The sequence below is a fragment of the Ctenopharyngodon idella genome, chromosome 14, assembly GCF_019924925.1.
Source record: "Ctenopharyngodon idella isolate HZGC_01 chromosome 14, HZGC01, whole genome shotgun sequence".
NCBI lineage: Eukaryota > Metazoa > Chordata > Actinopteri > Cypriniformes > Xenocyprididae > Ctenopharyngodon > Ctenopharyngodon idella.
Genome location: NC_067233.1, coordinates 20,843,506 through 20,860,164, shown reverse-complemented (window position 1 = coordinate 20,860,164; position 16,659 = coordinate 20,843,506). Strand labels below are relative to the sequence as shown.

At 43.7% G+C, this 16,659-nt stretch overlaps 1 protein-coding gene across 2 annotated transcripts; it reads right to left on the bottom strand.

The window, feature by feature from the left end:
* Nucleotides 1-33: 33 nt before the first annotated feature.
* Nucleotides 34-16,605, bottom strand: LOC127494192 (uncharacterized). 2 transcript variants are annotated; one of them, XM_051859899.1, is made up of 22 exons: nucleotides 16,172-16,605; nucleotides 15,968-16,065; nucleotides 15,571-15,621; nucleotides 15,313-15,493; nucleotides 15,118-15,218; nucleotides 11,073-11,138; nucleotides 10,621-10,755; nucleotides 9,385-9,530; nucleotides 8,649-8,976; nucleotides 8,327-8,566; nucleotides 7,739-7,908; nucleotides 7,491-7,617; nucleotides 7,074-7,235; nucleotides 6,419-6,642; nucleotides 5,571-5,775; nucleotides 5,295-5,393; nucleotides 5,003-5,203; nucleotides 3,737-3,933; nucleotides 2,202-2,280; nucleotides 1,575-1,714; nucleotides 1,277-1,381; nucleotides 34-1,117 (listed from the first exon to the last, which is right to left on the bottom strand). In XM_051859899.1, exons 1-22 carry the CDS (start codon nucleotides 16,356-16,358, stop codon nucleotides 340-342), a joined length of 4,020 nt encoding a protein of 1,339 aa, XP_051715859.1. In that variant the 5' UTR covers nucleotides 16,359-16,605; the 3' UTR covers nucleotides 34-339. The 2 variants fall into 2 exon arrangements, with proteins under 2 accessions (XP_051715859.1, XP_051715860.1); XM_051859900.1 differs by lacking the exon at nucleotides 15,118-15,218 and having other exon boundaries at nucleotides 16,172-16,604.
* Between the last annotated feature and the right edge of the window lie 54 nt (nucleotides 16,606-16,659).

The following is a 16,659-nucleotide window of genomic DNA, read 5'->3' as shown; positions in this document are numbered from 1 at the left end:
CACTGATACACAAAGTCAAACAGCAGACAAATCTGAGGATCAGAAATAAAATACAGATTTAATTTCACGGCGCTTTTCAAATGATCGATCTTTAAGTTCATTAGAAAACCTTTTTCTTTTCAATAAAAATGAGTGTAAATATGAAGCTGCAGGTCAAAGGTCTTTTAATTTGTACTTTTGTCGCACCAGCCGATCGTCTGAGCTGATGATTTCACCATCCACTGGATGAATGCATACAGGAAACAAACTCTCAGCAGACACGCTCATGATAAAACAACAATACATACAGAGAAACACACTGTTATAATTATGTTCCCATAATGCCTTGCGGTGTAGTTGTCATGTGTGTTGTTGTGGAGCCACACTGGCTTTCTTAAAGTTCAGGAAATTGCGTTTCTTCTTGCGTGAGCGAGTGGTTTGTGTTTGCTGCTGCGCTGTAGGTGGAGCACAGCGGAAAACAAACAGGCGCTCCGAGGAGATGAGACTGTCCTGAGCCACACCCACAGGCCACGCCCCCTCATTACCATCCCTCGTAGAGACGAGACTGTCCTGAGCCACACCCACAGACCACGCCCCCTCATTACCATCCCTCGTAGAGACGAGAATGTCCTGAGCCACGCCCACAGGCCACGCCCCCACATTACCATCCCTCGTAGAGACGAGACTGTCCTGAGCCACGCCCACAGGCCACGCCCCCTCATTACCATCCCTCGTAGAGACGAGAATGTCCTGAGCCACGCCCACAGGCCACGCCCCCGCATTACCATCCCCCGTAGAGACGAGACTGCCCTGAGCCACGCCCACAGACCACGCCCCCTCATTACCATCCCTCGTAGAGACGAGACTGTCCTGAGCCACGCCCACAGACCACGCCCCCTCATTACCATCCCTCGTAGAGATGAGACTGTCCTGAGCCACGCCCACAGACCACGCCCCCTCATTACCATCCCTCGTCATGTGGCCTGCCTCTGTCTCCTCCATGGGCTGCAGGCTGGAAAGTTCCAGCACAGGAAGATCTCGGACGCGCCGTCGTCTCCTCTGAGGCTCATGAATGTCTTCAGAACCTCCGGCGCCAGACAAAAGCTTGTCAAGGAGCTTCTGGCGCTTCTTTAGCAACCTGAAGAACACAAACACACTCAGCACTAGATAAACTTCACTAGAGTTCAAAGATTATAAAGCACTTCTTGTAGTTCAATGTCTGACAAAATACCAACACAATAACTGAACACTAACAAACACAGATGAATGTCTTTAAACTGTTCTGAAGATGGCTGACCTGTCTCTCTCTCTGTCTCTGTGTTGAGGAGATTGAGACAGATTTCTGCTCAGCACCTCGTGTTTCAGTCCGTCTGCCAGAGACGCGCAGCATCCTGATCCTCCCCTAAAAACACAGTCGGCTTTATTTCTACAGCGCTTCATACAGTACAGATCGTTTAAAAGTGGTTCCACTGGGATAAAAACAGAAGAATAATGATTCAATGACACAAACTTCAAATAGGAGACATTCAAATTCAGACACGTCATACAGACACACACGTTTATGTTTTGTGTGTGTGTGTGTGTGTGTGTGTTACCCTGCTCCGGGTCCTAGTGCATCTATGAGTGACAGCAGTTCTCCTTCAGGTACTGTAGGCAGCAGGAGACGCAGGACCATGTGGAGATCGGGAACAGCCATCAGAGCCTGTTTGACCAACGCTGCTGTAAACGCCAGATCCTAACATAATACACACGTTTAAATGTATAATGAATTATAGAAAACAGCATTTATTAGGACATTTCATAACATTAACTTTTACAAACCTGCTACTTTGAGTCATTACTTTTTTCCATATTAACAAATACTGCTTTTCAAAGTTAAAATGTCAATCAACAGAAAGGGGTTTGGATTCAATAATTATTACAAAAAACTTTTAAACACAGATATTACCAAATAAAATAAATGCTGTGATTTTGTGAAATAAGTGGATAGATTCAACTACTTTTTAATTATTCAAATAATTATATAATAATTAGCATGTTTAATTTTATATTTGAATGATTTCATTGAGAGTATTTTGTTTTTATAAAGTCAATCAGATTAACAGAAGCATCATGTGATTGACTGATGTCTGATCAGATACAGGAAGCCCTTAAACATCCACACTAATTAAAAATAAAAAGAGTTGATGCAGAGGTGAAAGACGGGCGGACGGACAGCTGACCTGCTCACAGTACGTCTGAAGTCTCTTCAGCTGCAGTTGCTCTTTGTGATGCTCGAGTGTCTGATTCCTCCTCAGAACTCTGAAATCACCACAAAATCAAAAATTGACAGTTCTTATTTTATTATGGAATATTGCAGTGTTTATTCTAAATGATTTATTGGTGCACATCATTATTGTGTTAAATTCATGTTAATCATAATCTTGAATCAGAATATCTTCTCCATCTCTTCTCTTCTCTGATGATGAGGGCGGGGCAACCTGTCACTCACATGACATCAACCAATAGCAAACCAGAACCATCCAATCAATTTCCCACAGACAAAATCAAGCCCCGCCCTACATTTGTTCTTGTTCCAGAAGCGTTTCACTCTGATATACAACACAATAGAGAAGAAAAGACGAGCACAACTTCCCTCCGGTGTAAATCTCAGTCTGACCAGCTACTCTTACTTTACGTTCTCAAATTTGACCTTCTGCATTTTCATGCAACAGACTTCAAATTGTGAGCAGTCTTAAAGAAAAAAATATAGAAGACTGACTTGTAAGTCTAAGTAGTTTATTGCACAGACCGTTGTAGTGTGAACTCTGACAGCAGTGACAGACACCACTCACCTGTCAATCAAGTGCAGAACTATTAATAACTCTCTCTCAGCCACACGACATCTTAAAAACCCCCGACAGACGGATATTTTTACCATGTGTTTGCTGTCAGTGACACAGCACTAACCCTCACTAATGTCCATGTGAAAACCAGATATTTCACTATTTCACACATGTAACATGAACATTATTCACACAAGCTTGAGTTTGGTTGACCCTACAAATCTACTGTATCATATTTGATACGCAAAAATCCCTCTAAATGATCAACATGATCTGATAAACCTGTCGCACTCAATCTCCTCCAGTCCTTCGTCGTCTGTCTGAGAGTTTAGACTGTTTTATCCAGTAAAAGTCTTTCAGTATAATTGTACAAACGTCCTTCAGCTCGTGTCGTTCTGCTGTCAAATCTGCACTGATTTTATCAAGCAAACACAAGAATAACTGATATTGTTAGTAATATTTCAACTGGACTGAAGCAGCTTTACTTGATTATCCAGACATATTCAACCCTTTTGAGGAAGGGTTATTTGTTCATCTGTCAATCATCACTGTATTTATTATATGTTTTAAAACTACAGAGCTTTGATCACAAAACTAAGCATTTAAATATCATCTTACTAAGACATATTATTGGCAGATATTGATATCTATACGCATTTTATGTATCTGCTATACTGTTATAAAGATCTCATTGATTTACATTACAAGCTGCATCAGAATTTCATCACTTCTTTTTTTTTGTCCATATAAATATCAGCATCTGAGCAACAAACTGCCTATTTTTGCTCAGTTTGAGTCTCTGAATAAAATTGAGCTGTTTTTCCTCCATATTCGAACTCTATCAGACTATATGAGCCACAGAAGCTGTATGGATCAGATATGATCACCTGACACGGATGTTAATGGCGGGTGTAAACAGGTTTGAGTGGCACCTGTCAGTCGAGCGCTGCAGCTGCTGTCTCTTGAAGAGCGCCTCCTGCAGGAGAACCGAGACTCCACTGTCAGCCTTCACTGTAAACATGTCCTCTTCATCATCGTCATCATCATCTGAGCAACAGCCCCGCCCCTCTGCTGACTCCTCCCACATCACCGCCTCCTGCTGAAGCCGGAGCTCCGCCTCCTCCAGAGCCTCGACAGTGACAGACACTCGTCAAGAACGTCATAATTCATCACAGAATCACAAGACAAATCAAACTATATTTCAACACAACACATGTTCTCACTGTGACATTACTTTCATAATCATAATTTTCATTACTGTAAAACAAGGTATATTGGTACAATGTATTTTAACATTACGGTTTTGTCCTGCCTGTAATTTTGAACTTACTGTAAGTTTTGTTATTATACAGAAATGAAAATCTAATGAGAATTAAAATCTCAAAAGTAAAAAAAACAAAAAAAAAACAAACAAACAGAATTTGGAGGTAAAATAAGACTAAGTCAAGTAAAATGTATTTCTATAGCACTTTTCACATTGTTTCAAAGCAGCTTCACAGAAAATCATGGTGTCAATGTTTATAATATCCTAATATCTTCATGCCTGATAGTCACATATGGCAGATTAGAGCTGGACGATAACATAGTTTATAATTCATTGTCATGAAAATAATCTCACACTGCAAAAAATCTTTTTTTTTCTCTTGTTTTGGTTCCATTCGCCTGATCGGAAGATCAAAATCAGTAATAATCAAAAACATTTTGAACTTTGAACTCTATCCAGTCACAAAAGGCAAGTTCACTTCAAGCAGTAAATCACTCTTGAACTCAGTGAGCTGTTATTATCACAGAATGTGGTGCAGATATGTAAAACATTTGGTTTAAAGGTCTTCTAAAGTCACCATGAAATCAAAACGGACAATTATTGTTTCTTATAGAATATTGCAGTGTTTATTATAAATGATTTATTGGTGCACATCATTATTGTGTTAAATTCATGTTAATCATAATCTTGAATCAGAATAACTTCTCCTCCCTCTTGCAGCATCTCTTCTCTTCTCTGATGATGAGGGCGGGGCAACCTGTCACTCACATGAGATCCACCAATAGCTGGAGTCGAGTGTGTGAATGTTTTGAAACGCTTCACAAATATAGTGAATTTTCACCGCTTTCATGATATTATACTCTGATATCATCTCCAAAAGAAAACCACGACGAGATGCATATAGTGTGTGTGTGTGTGTGTGTGTGCGTCTCACCAGGCGGTGTGTGTGGATGGCGTGTGTGACATCACTGGTGTGTAGCTCTGCAGTGATGAGTGTCTGTAGTTTCAGCAGGGCCGCGTGTGTCTCTGTCACTTTGGTTTTCTTCTCCGCATGTTCCCACTGCAGCAACGCCACAAACACGGCCACACGCTCCTGACACACGTGCAGCTGCTCTTCCTGAAACACACATGCCTCCTGACACGCACACACACACGCACACACAGGTGTTTCATTCATCTGCAGCTGTCATGAATGTCGTTTGATCATGTGATCATGTCTCTCTCACCCTCTGCCGCGTGTCATTCTGTGTGTCGCTGCGCTGCGGTCGCAGTCTCTCCTGCAGGTGCCTCTGGAAACACTGCAGCTCTGTGACCTCTGATGACCTCTGCAGGTCAGAAGAAATGCATCACACACACACACACACACATACACACACGCAGCAAAAATGATGTTCTTCCTCATTATTTTCCAGCACAAATATCTAAACATTCTTAAATCAAGATACATTTACTGAAGAGAAATGATGAAAATCGTGAGCACCTCACTGCCTGGCAACACTCACCTCTGTCTCTGAGCCTGCAGGGGTCACGGCGGGGTCACTGAGGGTCACGGTGGGGTCACTGGCGTCTGAGCTGAGCCGTTCAAGCTCACAGATGGCGTGATGCAGCAGGAGACATCGATCCAGGCGACACGCTGCGTTCACACACTCCAGCTGCAGACACAGACGCTGCTCATGCGAGAGAGAGCGCTGACACGCACACAGAGCGCTGACACACACACACACACACACACACACACACACACATCAGATACTGCCTTCATCACATTCTACAGAACACAACGACACCCGACGCTCCACTAGAACAGCACGTGTGTTTCATGAACGTGTTAAACAAGATGCTTGTAAGAATCTTCTGTATTTTTGAATAATTTTGACCATTATTTTGCTCAGATCTTCATTGAAGTCTAGACAGAGAATCCATTTACACCAATAACACACAGTACAGTAATCCAGCGCTCATGTGAGGATCCGTTTAATTCAAAGCCAGAAGCAGCAAACTCACTCTCTACAGAGATTAAAAGTTCATTGAAAAGGTTTAAATAATTAAACAGTTAAAACACGTTACGTCTCAAATAAGTGCATATTTAATTAGATAATGCCTTATCTGCATTTTTAAACATATCATTCCAGAAAATTTGTAATATGAAACAACAGTCCTAATGTACAGTGATTAGTCACCTGGGAAAGTATGACGATATATTAGTTAAACGTTTACTCTGTTCACCTGTGCTGTCTAACCCTCTATGACTCTTTATAAGCGGTTGTGTGTGAATTCAGTACGCAGTGCCGAGCAGAAACGCTCCTGAAGCGAAGACACTGACTCTTGGGTCTTTAGCGTGTAGTTTTACCTGCAGTATTCTCTGAAGGCGTCTCTGATGCGCCTCTGATCCTGCAGCTCTTGCCGTTGCTGCTGTCGGACGCGGCTCTGAGCGGATCGCAGCTCGCGGGCCGCTGCTTTACCCCGCCGCTGCAGACGCTCCTGAATCGCCTCCGTCTGCGGCAGAAAACGCGCAGATCCTGGAGACGCCGCCTTCAGCTCCGCCAGTGACGTCTGCAGCAAACACAGACTCACCTGCACACCAGACAGAACACCTTCAACCGCTTATATTTCCCACAATCCTCAGTCATCTGAGGCTGAGCGCAAGAACACTATCAGAATAATTAAGATTTTATATCTGAAGCAGCACAACTGTTTTCAACATTGATAATAATCATAAATGTTTCTTGAGCATCAAATCATCATATCAGAATGATTTCTGAAGGATCATGTGACACTGAAGACTGGAGTAATGATGCTGAAAATTCAGCTTTGATCACAGGAATAAATTACACTTTACTATATATTCACATAGAAAACAGCTGATTTACATTGGAATAATATTTCACTGTTTTTACTGTATTTTTGATCAAATAAATGCAGCTTTGATGAGCAGAAGAGACTCTTTCACAAACATTAACAAATTTTAATAATTCCAAACATTTGGTGTGTCAGATGTTTGGTACCTTGCGTGTTCTGGCTGCAGTCTCTTCGTCCAGGTGATTGATGAGTTCTGATAGTTCATTGTTCTGATACATCAGCAGTTCGGTCCATTTCTGCAGGTACTGATTCACTGTGATGTCAGAGGAACCACAGACGGCCTGCAGCTGACGCCAGTGTTCACACACCTGCACACACACACACACACACACACACACACACACACACAGATGAGACACACACACACACACACACACAGATGAGACACACACACACACACACACACACACACACACACACACAGGTGAGACACACACACACACACACACACACAGGTGAGACACACACACACACACACACAGGTGACACACACACACACACACACACACACAGGTGAGACACACACACACACACACACAGGTGTGAGACACACACACACACACCTTCTCTGACAGGAGCTGTCGTCTCCTCTTGATGATGTCACTGCGAATTGCGCTGCGCTCACGACACACAGTTTCTTCTAAATTCTGTTTGACGTGCAGAATCTCCAGCTGAACATCAGAACACTCTCTACACACACAAACACACAATAAATGTCTGCTGAAGGGAAGAATAAACACGAGTGATGAGACAGTACAGTAGATCACATACAGTACAGCACATAACATGAAGTGTGTAGCGTGTGTCTGACCCGTGTGCTCGAGCGTCTCTGATGCGTCCGGCGCTGCTGCTGAAGGCGTCACTCATCACGGCCTGAAGACTCTGTAAACTCTGCGCCAGGAAGCAGCGCTGCACGTGTCGCTCAGCCAGCAGTGCTCTCTGATTGGCCAGAAGGACATCAAGCCCCTCCTCCAGAGCATCCTGGGGGTGGGGCCACAACACGTATTTATATATTAGATCAGGGGTAGCGAACTCCGGTCCTGGAGAGTTCAGCTCCAACCCTGATAAAAACTCACAAATGAACACTTCAGACTTTGATTAGCTTCAGGTGTGTTTGATTAGAGTTGGAGCAAAACTCTGCAGGACCATATTAGCTGATTTGTTGGTACTGATTGTACAGCTTTTGAAATGAAACGCCTTGAAAATTTCATATCACGATTATCAATATTATCACGGTGCTGTTAAAATGTGCTGGAAATGCTCAAAATGTACTGATCAAAATGTGCTGAAATCATTTTCATTTTTATATGGAAACCAACAAACAACAAGTGAACACACACTACACACACACAGCGAAACTCGAGTGCAGTATCAGTCCGGACCCGTGAGCGATGGTCACCTGACAGCTGTAGTACTGCAGCAGGAGTTTGCTGGCGGTGGTTTTCTCCAGCTCTCCCGTTCTGACGGCCTCCTCCAGCTCCTCGCCCAAGATCTTGTGCAGCTCAAACCGACGCCGCAGCGCCTGCTGCCTCTGCGCCTGCGCAGACGCGTGTTCATGTCTGACCTGCAGCCGCTTCTGCAGATGCTTCTGCTCCTGCTTATGAAGCTCCTCCAGCAGAGCGTGAAGATCCAGCACGTCCTGATGAGACACGATACCAAAACAAATGCAGATCGGTGACATTTAAATTGGCGGATCAGCTGATGAAACATTCATACATTACCTGTTGCTGCGGCGCGTGTTGAAGCAGTCGTTCTGCGTGCGCCGCTTCGCTCATGTGTTTGCGCTGCAGTGACTCCATCTCCTCCTGCGTCTCTAGGTTACACTGAGCGGCGAGCGCCGCCATCCGAGCCACGTGCTCCTCCTGGACTTTCCCTTCCATGCCCACGATCTGCCCGTGCACAACCCCGAGAACACGCCTCTCGGCCCGAACGCTCAGTCGCCCCGCCGCACCGACGCCAGCCAGCAGCACCGACACCAGCCCTTTAAACATCTGGACCCGCACGCGCTCCAGCGCCACCGCAGCGCGCGACAGCGTCGACACGTTCAGACTGAGAGGCACATTCATTACTACAGCAGATCCGTTCAGTCATGAACAGAATCAACGACACAAACTTCATCAGATATGAGGCTAAAGCTACGTTCAGACTGTCAGTTCAAATCCAATTATTTGTGCATATCCGATCAGATTTACCAAGTGTGAATGGCAAAAAAAAAAAAAAAAAAAATCACATGAAATCCGTTTTTACAAATGTGGACATCAATAATTTTAATTCAGATTCCAATCGGATACACAAATAATGGGATTTGGACTGACAGTGTGAACTGAGCCTAACTCTACAGAAGACAATAGTGTCATTATTAAGCTTGATTCAGTGTCAGTGCAGTCAAATCGACATTATTATTCAATATTAAACGTGACTTTGTTTCTCCCAACGTTCTTCTTGAATTTTACACACCTGTCAAGCGCCTGCATCATGTTTTGTGGATCCTCCAACATCAGGACATCCACAAATTTATCCTCAAACGCTGCCTCCTCATTGGCTGACGCAGTGATGTCACACGCTCCCTCGTACAGCCCCGCCTCTTCATTCAAGCTTCTTCTCTAGAGATGAAGAAACAGACTCATTTCACACCTGCATCTCACATCTTCCTTCTGTCATGTGACATATTCCCGAGTGAAACGAGACGTTCGGCGATTAATCTATCCAGACTCAGTTCGGCCGGCTTTTGCACGTCTGTATTCGGACACGTGCTTTATTCACTCGAATAGTTAAACTGTAAAAAATATAAGAAAATACTGTTTCTTTCTTTCTGCTATAAAATTTCATGTTTAATCCAATGCATTACTTACTGTTTCTTTGTAATTATTTGTGAAATTTATGACCATGAAAATGCTCTCAGAAAGCAAGCTGCTTTTCTTTTTACATTTTCCTTTAAATACATCCACTTGGTTGTGTGTTTTTATAATTATTTTGTTTATTTTACATGAGAGTAAAATATGAATCTCTGTTCTAGCTTGTACTGTCCTGAACGATGGCTGGAACATTTTTTATTTTCTAGCACTTCTTGTGTTTTATTCTCTTGTTGTAAGTCACTTTGGATAAAAGCGTCTGCTGAATGAATAAATGTAAATTGAATATTTCCATTAAAGAGTTTAATAATATCCACATAAACTAAACACAATGGATCCTCTTCACATTTCCAGATGAACAGAAACTACAACAAATATTATTTTTGTATCCATTTGCTCCAGTAGCAAAATAAAAACTCCATGATAGTGTTTCTATGAGGTTACAGAAGATGAAAACAATATCGACAGATTGATAACATTGATCACAAGAGAGAAAGATTAAAATTTTCCATCACTCCCGCACAGCAGCATTAACTAGTTTACTGTAATTTAATGCCAAAGTAATAAAACACAAAATAAAGTGTTATAAAATAAAGTGATTTACAATGTTAGTTACTGTGGAGATGTGTCACAGTCTGCAATAAAGGTCCATTAGTTGTTTCAACAAAGGGACGAGTGCTTATCACTTATCAGGCCAAATCAATGTAACACAACTGACCAACCGATCATGTGCTCGAGTGTTTGGCATGATTCTGTTTCTGGTAAGAAGTATTTGTAAAACTACAGAACAAAAGTCACACACACACAAACACACTCAGTGCCGAGACTGTAATGAACTGACTGTGTGCGCAGTGCAGCTGAGCAGACGTCTGCGCCAGAGGAGCTTCACACTGACAACACTGAGAGACGCCAGCAGGAGCGTCAGGAGGAACGAACCCATGAAGAACAGGAAGAGAAGAGAGTGATCCACATCCACCTGTCAACACACACACACACACACACACACACACAGCAGCCGGTTACATGTGAGTGCGTGAGTGAGTGAATGTGTGTGAGAGTGTGTGTGTGAGAGTGTGTGTGTGAGAGTGTGAGAGAGAGTGTGAGAGAGAGTGAGAGAGAGAGTGAGAGAGAGTGTGTGTGTGTGTGTGTGTGTGTGTGTGAGTGTGAGAGAGAGAGAGAGAGAGAGAGAGAGAGAGAGAGAGAGAGAGAGAGAGAGAGAGAGAGAGAGAGAGAGAGTGTGTGTGTGTGTGTGTGTGTGTGTGTGTGTGTGTGTGTGTGTGTGTGTGTGTTCACCTGCTCAGTGGTGTTTACCCTCAGAGTGAAATTAGCCACCACTGGACCAAACAGATGAATGTCATTCTGAAATACAATCAACAATAATCACGTCACCTCAGTTTCATCACATTTGCCAAAAACAAACAACCAGTGAATTAATTAAAATAGGTCAAAATCACTGTCAAACTAAAACACTTACTAAAAAGATACCTATAAGATTTCATATAAATGGATCAGATTTGTTCTAACCCTACCTAGACATCATGAGAGTACTCTAGATGTGAACAGACAATCCCAGAATGCACTGTGATTAGCTCAATGAAAAAAGATGACGAGAGAAAAGTCAATTATAAACATTCAGTCTATATTTCATTCAGTACTGAAAACGTACTTGGTTACTAACGTAACCTCGGTTTCCTGAGATAACGGTAACGAGTAGTCCGTTGCTAGGGTTAAGGTTCAGTTCAGACCATGGTCAGAGCCTCAAGGGAAGGTACCTACGGGTTGAGCTCACTCAGAGGTCAAAGCCCAATTAAACTGAGAGGACTCGTGCCTGTAGTGCAGGAACGTCCAAGTTGTAAAACCTGGTGAAGGTGGACGGCAAGGACCAGCCGGCCGCTGCACAGATGTCGCCACTGGACCATGCCCAGGAAGAGGCCATGCCTCTGGTGGAGTGTGCTCTTACACCGATGGGGCACTGAAGGCCCATCGAAGTGTAAGCTAATGCAATGGTGTCCACTATCCAGCAGGATAATCTTTGCTTCCTGACCGGGAGCCCTTTGGTGTGGCCTACGAAGCACACAAAGAGCTGCTCTGACTGCCTGAACTGGGCAAAGTGCTCAATATAAACTCTTAAGGCCCGGACAGGGCAGAGTAAGTGTAATTCTCGCTCGTCTTCCAAAACGGGAAGAGCAGCCAGCGTAATAACCTGTGCTCTGAACTGAGTAGAGAGCACCTTAGGCACGTAGCCATGCCGTGGTTTAAGGATGACTTTTAAGATGACTCTTATGTTGGCATTAGTGGAATTGCATTGTCATGGTTCAAATCATACTTATTTGACCGTTATCAGTTTGTAGTAGTAAACGAAGAGATGTCATATCGATCACAAGTTCAATATGGAGTACCGCAAGGCTCAGTACTAGGACCGTTGCTGTTCACTCTGTACATGCTACCCTTGGGAGATATCATTAGGAAGCATGGCGTTAGTTTTCACTGTTACGCTGATGATACTCAGCTCTATATTTCTTTGAGCCCTGACGAAACTTACCAATTCACAAAATTAACGGAATGCATAGCTGTCTTTCATCTGATACCAATCTTTCATTTGAAGGCCGTGTTTCTAGCATCTGTAAAACCGCATTCTTCCATCTTAAAAATGTATCTAAACTACGACATATGCTCTCAATGAAAAATGCAGAACAGTTAGTCCATGCGTTCATGACCTCAAGGCTAGATTACTGTAACGCTCTACTGGGTGGTTGTTCTGCTCGCCTGATAAATAAACTACAGCTCGTACAAAATGCAGCAGCTAGAGTTCTTACTAGAACCAGGAAGTATGACCATATCAGCCCAGTTCTGTCAACACTGCATTGGCTTCCTGTTAAACATCGTATAGATTTTAAAATCTTGCTAATTACTTACAAAGCGCTAAATGGTTTAGCTCCCCAGTGCCTGAGCGAGCTCTTAATGCATTATAGTCCTTCACGTCTATTGCGATCTCAGAATTCAGGCCATTGATAGTACCTAGAATATCAAAATCAACTGCAGGCGGTAGATCCTTCTCCTATTTGGCACCTAAACTCTGGAACAATCTTCCTATCACTGATCGGGAAGCAGACACACTCTGTCAGTTTAAATCTAGACTAAAAACACATCTGTTTAAACTTGCATACACATAACACATTATCAATTTCTATAATTCAAATCACGTAAATTGTTAGGCTGTATAGATTAGATCAGCCAGAACCGGGAACACTTCCCATAACACCTGATGTACTCGCTACATCATAAGAAGAATGGCGTCTAAGCTAATATTAGTCTCTCTCCGTTTATCCTGAGGTTTGCCACAGCCTGCCAGATCCAGGCCGTATCCAGATGAGATGAAGGACCTGCATCTAGACATGATGATAACGCAGCCCTGACGTTTCAACTAAATTATCCCCTGCGAAGGCCCCTTTCCCTTTCCTTTCCCTATGTATAGATAAAACGTTATCAAAATTATTCCAGTTCGCATAGATCCGCGGACACAACTAATTTTTCTGTATTATGCGGACCAGACAAGTAATTTGGCAAATATCACTTTTTTTTTTTTTTTTTTTTTTTTTAAAAGACCAAGCTTCTGCGCACATACACACTCAAACATGCAAACCTATAGACTGAACATGTAAATGAATGGCAAGAATGCATTAAAGGTATTCTGGGTTTTTTTTAGTAGGAAAGGTGTCATTTAAGCGGCCCCTAAAGTAATAATTAACAATTTTTTTCAACGGAAGTGATTCAATCAAAAACCAACTTTAGCTTGATAATAACTTTCCTATTGTCACTGAAGCTGCTTTGAATCAATATGTATTGTGAAAAGCGCTATATAAATGAAGATGACTTGACTTGACTTTGCAGTCGTTAGGCCTAAACAAGGCAAGATGTGCTCACAGAGAGCACTTAAAAAGTCACCCACTCGCTTGACCGATGCTAGCGCTAGCAGGAGGGTCTTAAGTGAAAGAGGTCGTAGCTCGGCCGACTGCAGTGGCTTGAAAGGGGGTCCTTTGAGGGCCCTAAGGACCGTTGACAGGTCCCATGTTGGGATGGTAAGGGGACGAGGCGGGTTCAGCCTTCTGGCCCCCTTCAGAAAATGAACAACCAGGTTGTTCCTGCCCAGAGGCTGGCTGGACACAGGAGCATGATATGCTAAGGCCTGCCACGTAGAATTTGAGTGTGGAAGGGGTGCACCCAGCGGTACATCACAGGAAGTTGGGTCTTCATTCTGGACTGTGCACCAGTAAGAAAAAACAGACCACTTAAGGGCATAGGTGTCTAGTGGAGGGGGCTCTAACCTCAGAAATGTTTAGGACTCTCGCGGGGAGGTCCGTGAGTTCCTATTGAGGGGCCATAGATGGAGGGCCCACAACTCGGGTTGGGGGTGCCAAATCATTTCTTTCGCCTGGGAAAGGAGGTCCTTTCTCAGGAGAATTGGCCATGGAGCTGCTGCTAGCAGCTGCATCAACTCAGGGAGCCATGGCTGGTTCCACCAGAGGGGGGCCACCAAAAGGATGCGCGTCTGTCCTCCCTGAACTGTCTGATAACCTGAGGGAGCAGCTCGACTGGAGGGAAGGCGTAAAGGGGAAGGCTGGGCCAGAGAATTGAAGCGAGTAACCTTGTCTTGTTGTGTTCAGAACCCAGTTTGACCCTTCGGGGGTGGCTTCCCAAGCCTTGGCCCTTGTGGCTAGGGGCTGAATTAGTTCGGGTGACAGGCCACCGCTCCGAGGCAGGGGACTGGCGTCCGGAGTATTGGGAAGAGAAAAAGTGCTCTTTTTTCGAGTATGTTCGTTTTTTATTTCGTCAGCAGTCGATTGCATGGGTGAGTAAATTTGAATGGCCCAGTGCTTGCAATGAACACATTGTCTCCAATGGCCAGAACCGAACAGGGCATTAGGAGGCAAACTCGAGACTTTTTGGAGGGTGGTCCGGCCGTAGCAAGACTTAACCCTTCCCTCCAGGACCTGTGCTGCGTCAGCTCACTCGTGCCTGGCCACTCAGTCCTCTGATTCTGCTGTTTCTTCCTCTGAGGTTCCTGGGAGGAAGGAAATGGGAGAGCGCGAGAGGCGAGACTCATGCTCTTGAAGTGAGAGCAGCTCGTCTCGGTGAGTGCGCATCCCTGCACTGCTATGGCTTGTGCAGTTTCACCGCGTGATTCAATAAGGCTTCGGCATTCAGAGAAAAAGAGTTTTCCCCATCGTGTCTAGCGACGCAATACGAGTGAACCGTATCAATAGGGAACTACAGTTAAAAACAGCTGAATGTACTGTAGATACAACACAGAATGTGTGCAGAGAGAGACTGCAGATACCTGAGTGGCATTGGAGAAGGTCAGAAACGCTGGTAATGTCAAAACCTGCTTTCTGTTTTCTTTCAGGCTCATCCTGTACGAAAATGCATACTGAGAGCCAGCTACACACACACACACACACACACAGAGTGAGAACAGTGCATATGTGTTATACAGTCTGTGTGTGTGTATGTGTGTGTGTGTGAGTGTGAGTACCGGGCAGTGTGTCTTTGCTGAAGGTCTGGTATCCTCTCTCCTGAACGCTCCCGTTGGTCTGCTGCAGTATGACGTCAGACACAGAGTCACGAATGCAGAGCTGCGAGAGGTCGCGACCCTCCTCAGGGTTCCTGACCACCAGCGTCACTCGCACCTGCGGAGTTCCACTTCCTGCGTCCACCTGTGACACAAGACCGGCAATATTACACACAAACTCACACACACACACACAGCCTGTGAACATAAGGAGAAACACACCTGAGCGCACTTGAGGAATGAGACTCCAAACACTGAAGGCTTTGCCGTGCTCTGAATGTAAACAAACATCAGACTGATGAGAATAAAGGAGAACACAAACACACAACATTCTTCAAAATATTTTCTTTTAAAAGTCATACAGGTTTGAATGACATGAGAGCGAGTAAATTATGAAAGAATGATACATTTAAAAACTCTAACTTATAATTTGAGAGTCTTTATGAATGATTCATATAGACTTTCATGAATTTTAGTGACTGTCATAATGTTTTAATACGCTGGAACGATGCAGACATTCATGACACATTAAAGGATAATCATCCGTTTCGGGTCATTCCAGCCTGTTTCCATTTTTGAAAAATAGAATGGTATGGATGATTGACAGGTGTCATTTTACCCAATGTGACATATTTCTCGTGGTTCTCTGATCCCCCCACTGACTCGAGATGACGTCATCAGTATACTGCTTTGAAGAGCTGATACTTCGCCTCATCTCTGAAAAACAATAAAAACATCTGTTTCTTTTTTTTCCCCCCCCAGAAACAACAAACAAATGTTTCAATCGAGATTTTTTAAAAACAACAATAAATGAAAAAGAAACCTTTTTTGCGCTGGAATTTCTCCAAATCTTTCACCTTCTCTTGATGATGGTTGGATTGGACGATGTCTGATCGAGCAGCTGTTGATCTGTTGTGTGTGCGCGCACGAGAACGCGCAGCATCTTCAGCTCGCGCGATAAATATCAGCGCGTTCATAATCACAAACCATCTATCGATCCATCCGTCCATTTCCAAACTCCCTGGGTCTAATCACAAACCGATACATTAACCGTGAGCCGATGGAAAAGTCTCAGCCCGCCACGATTAATAAACTCACAAACTAAACTACGTTTAAGACTATTATTGAATACGGTTTCATACCACCAACATCACTGATTTTAAACACCATAAATAACTACAAAAGTGCAAATGTGTATGTAAATATCTCATGACTGGACGAGAAGAAAAGCGCAGTTTTGTTTTTCCATTTCCGTTTAGCACACAACTTTTCCCAAACATTGGAAACTGCGGGAAGCCCCGCCCCCGCGCG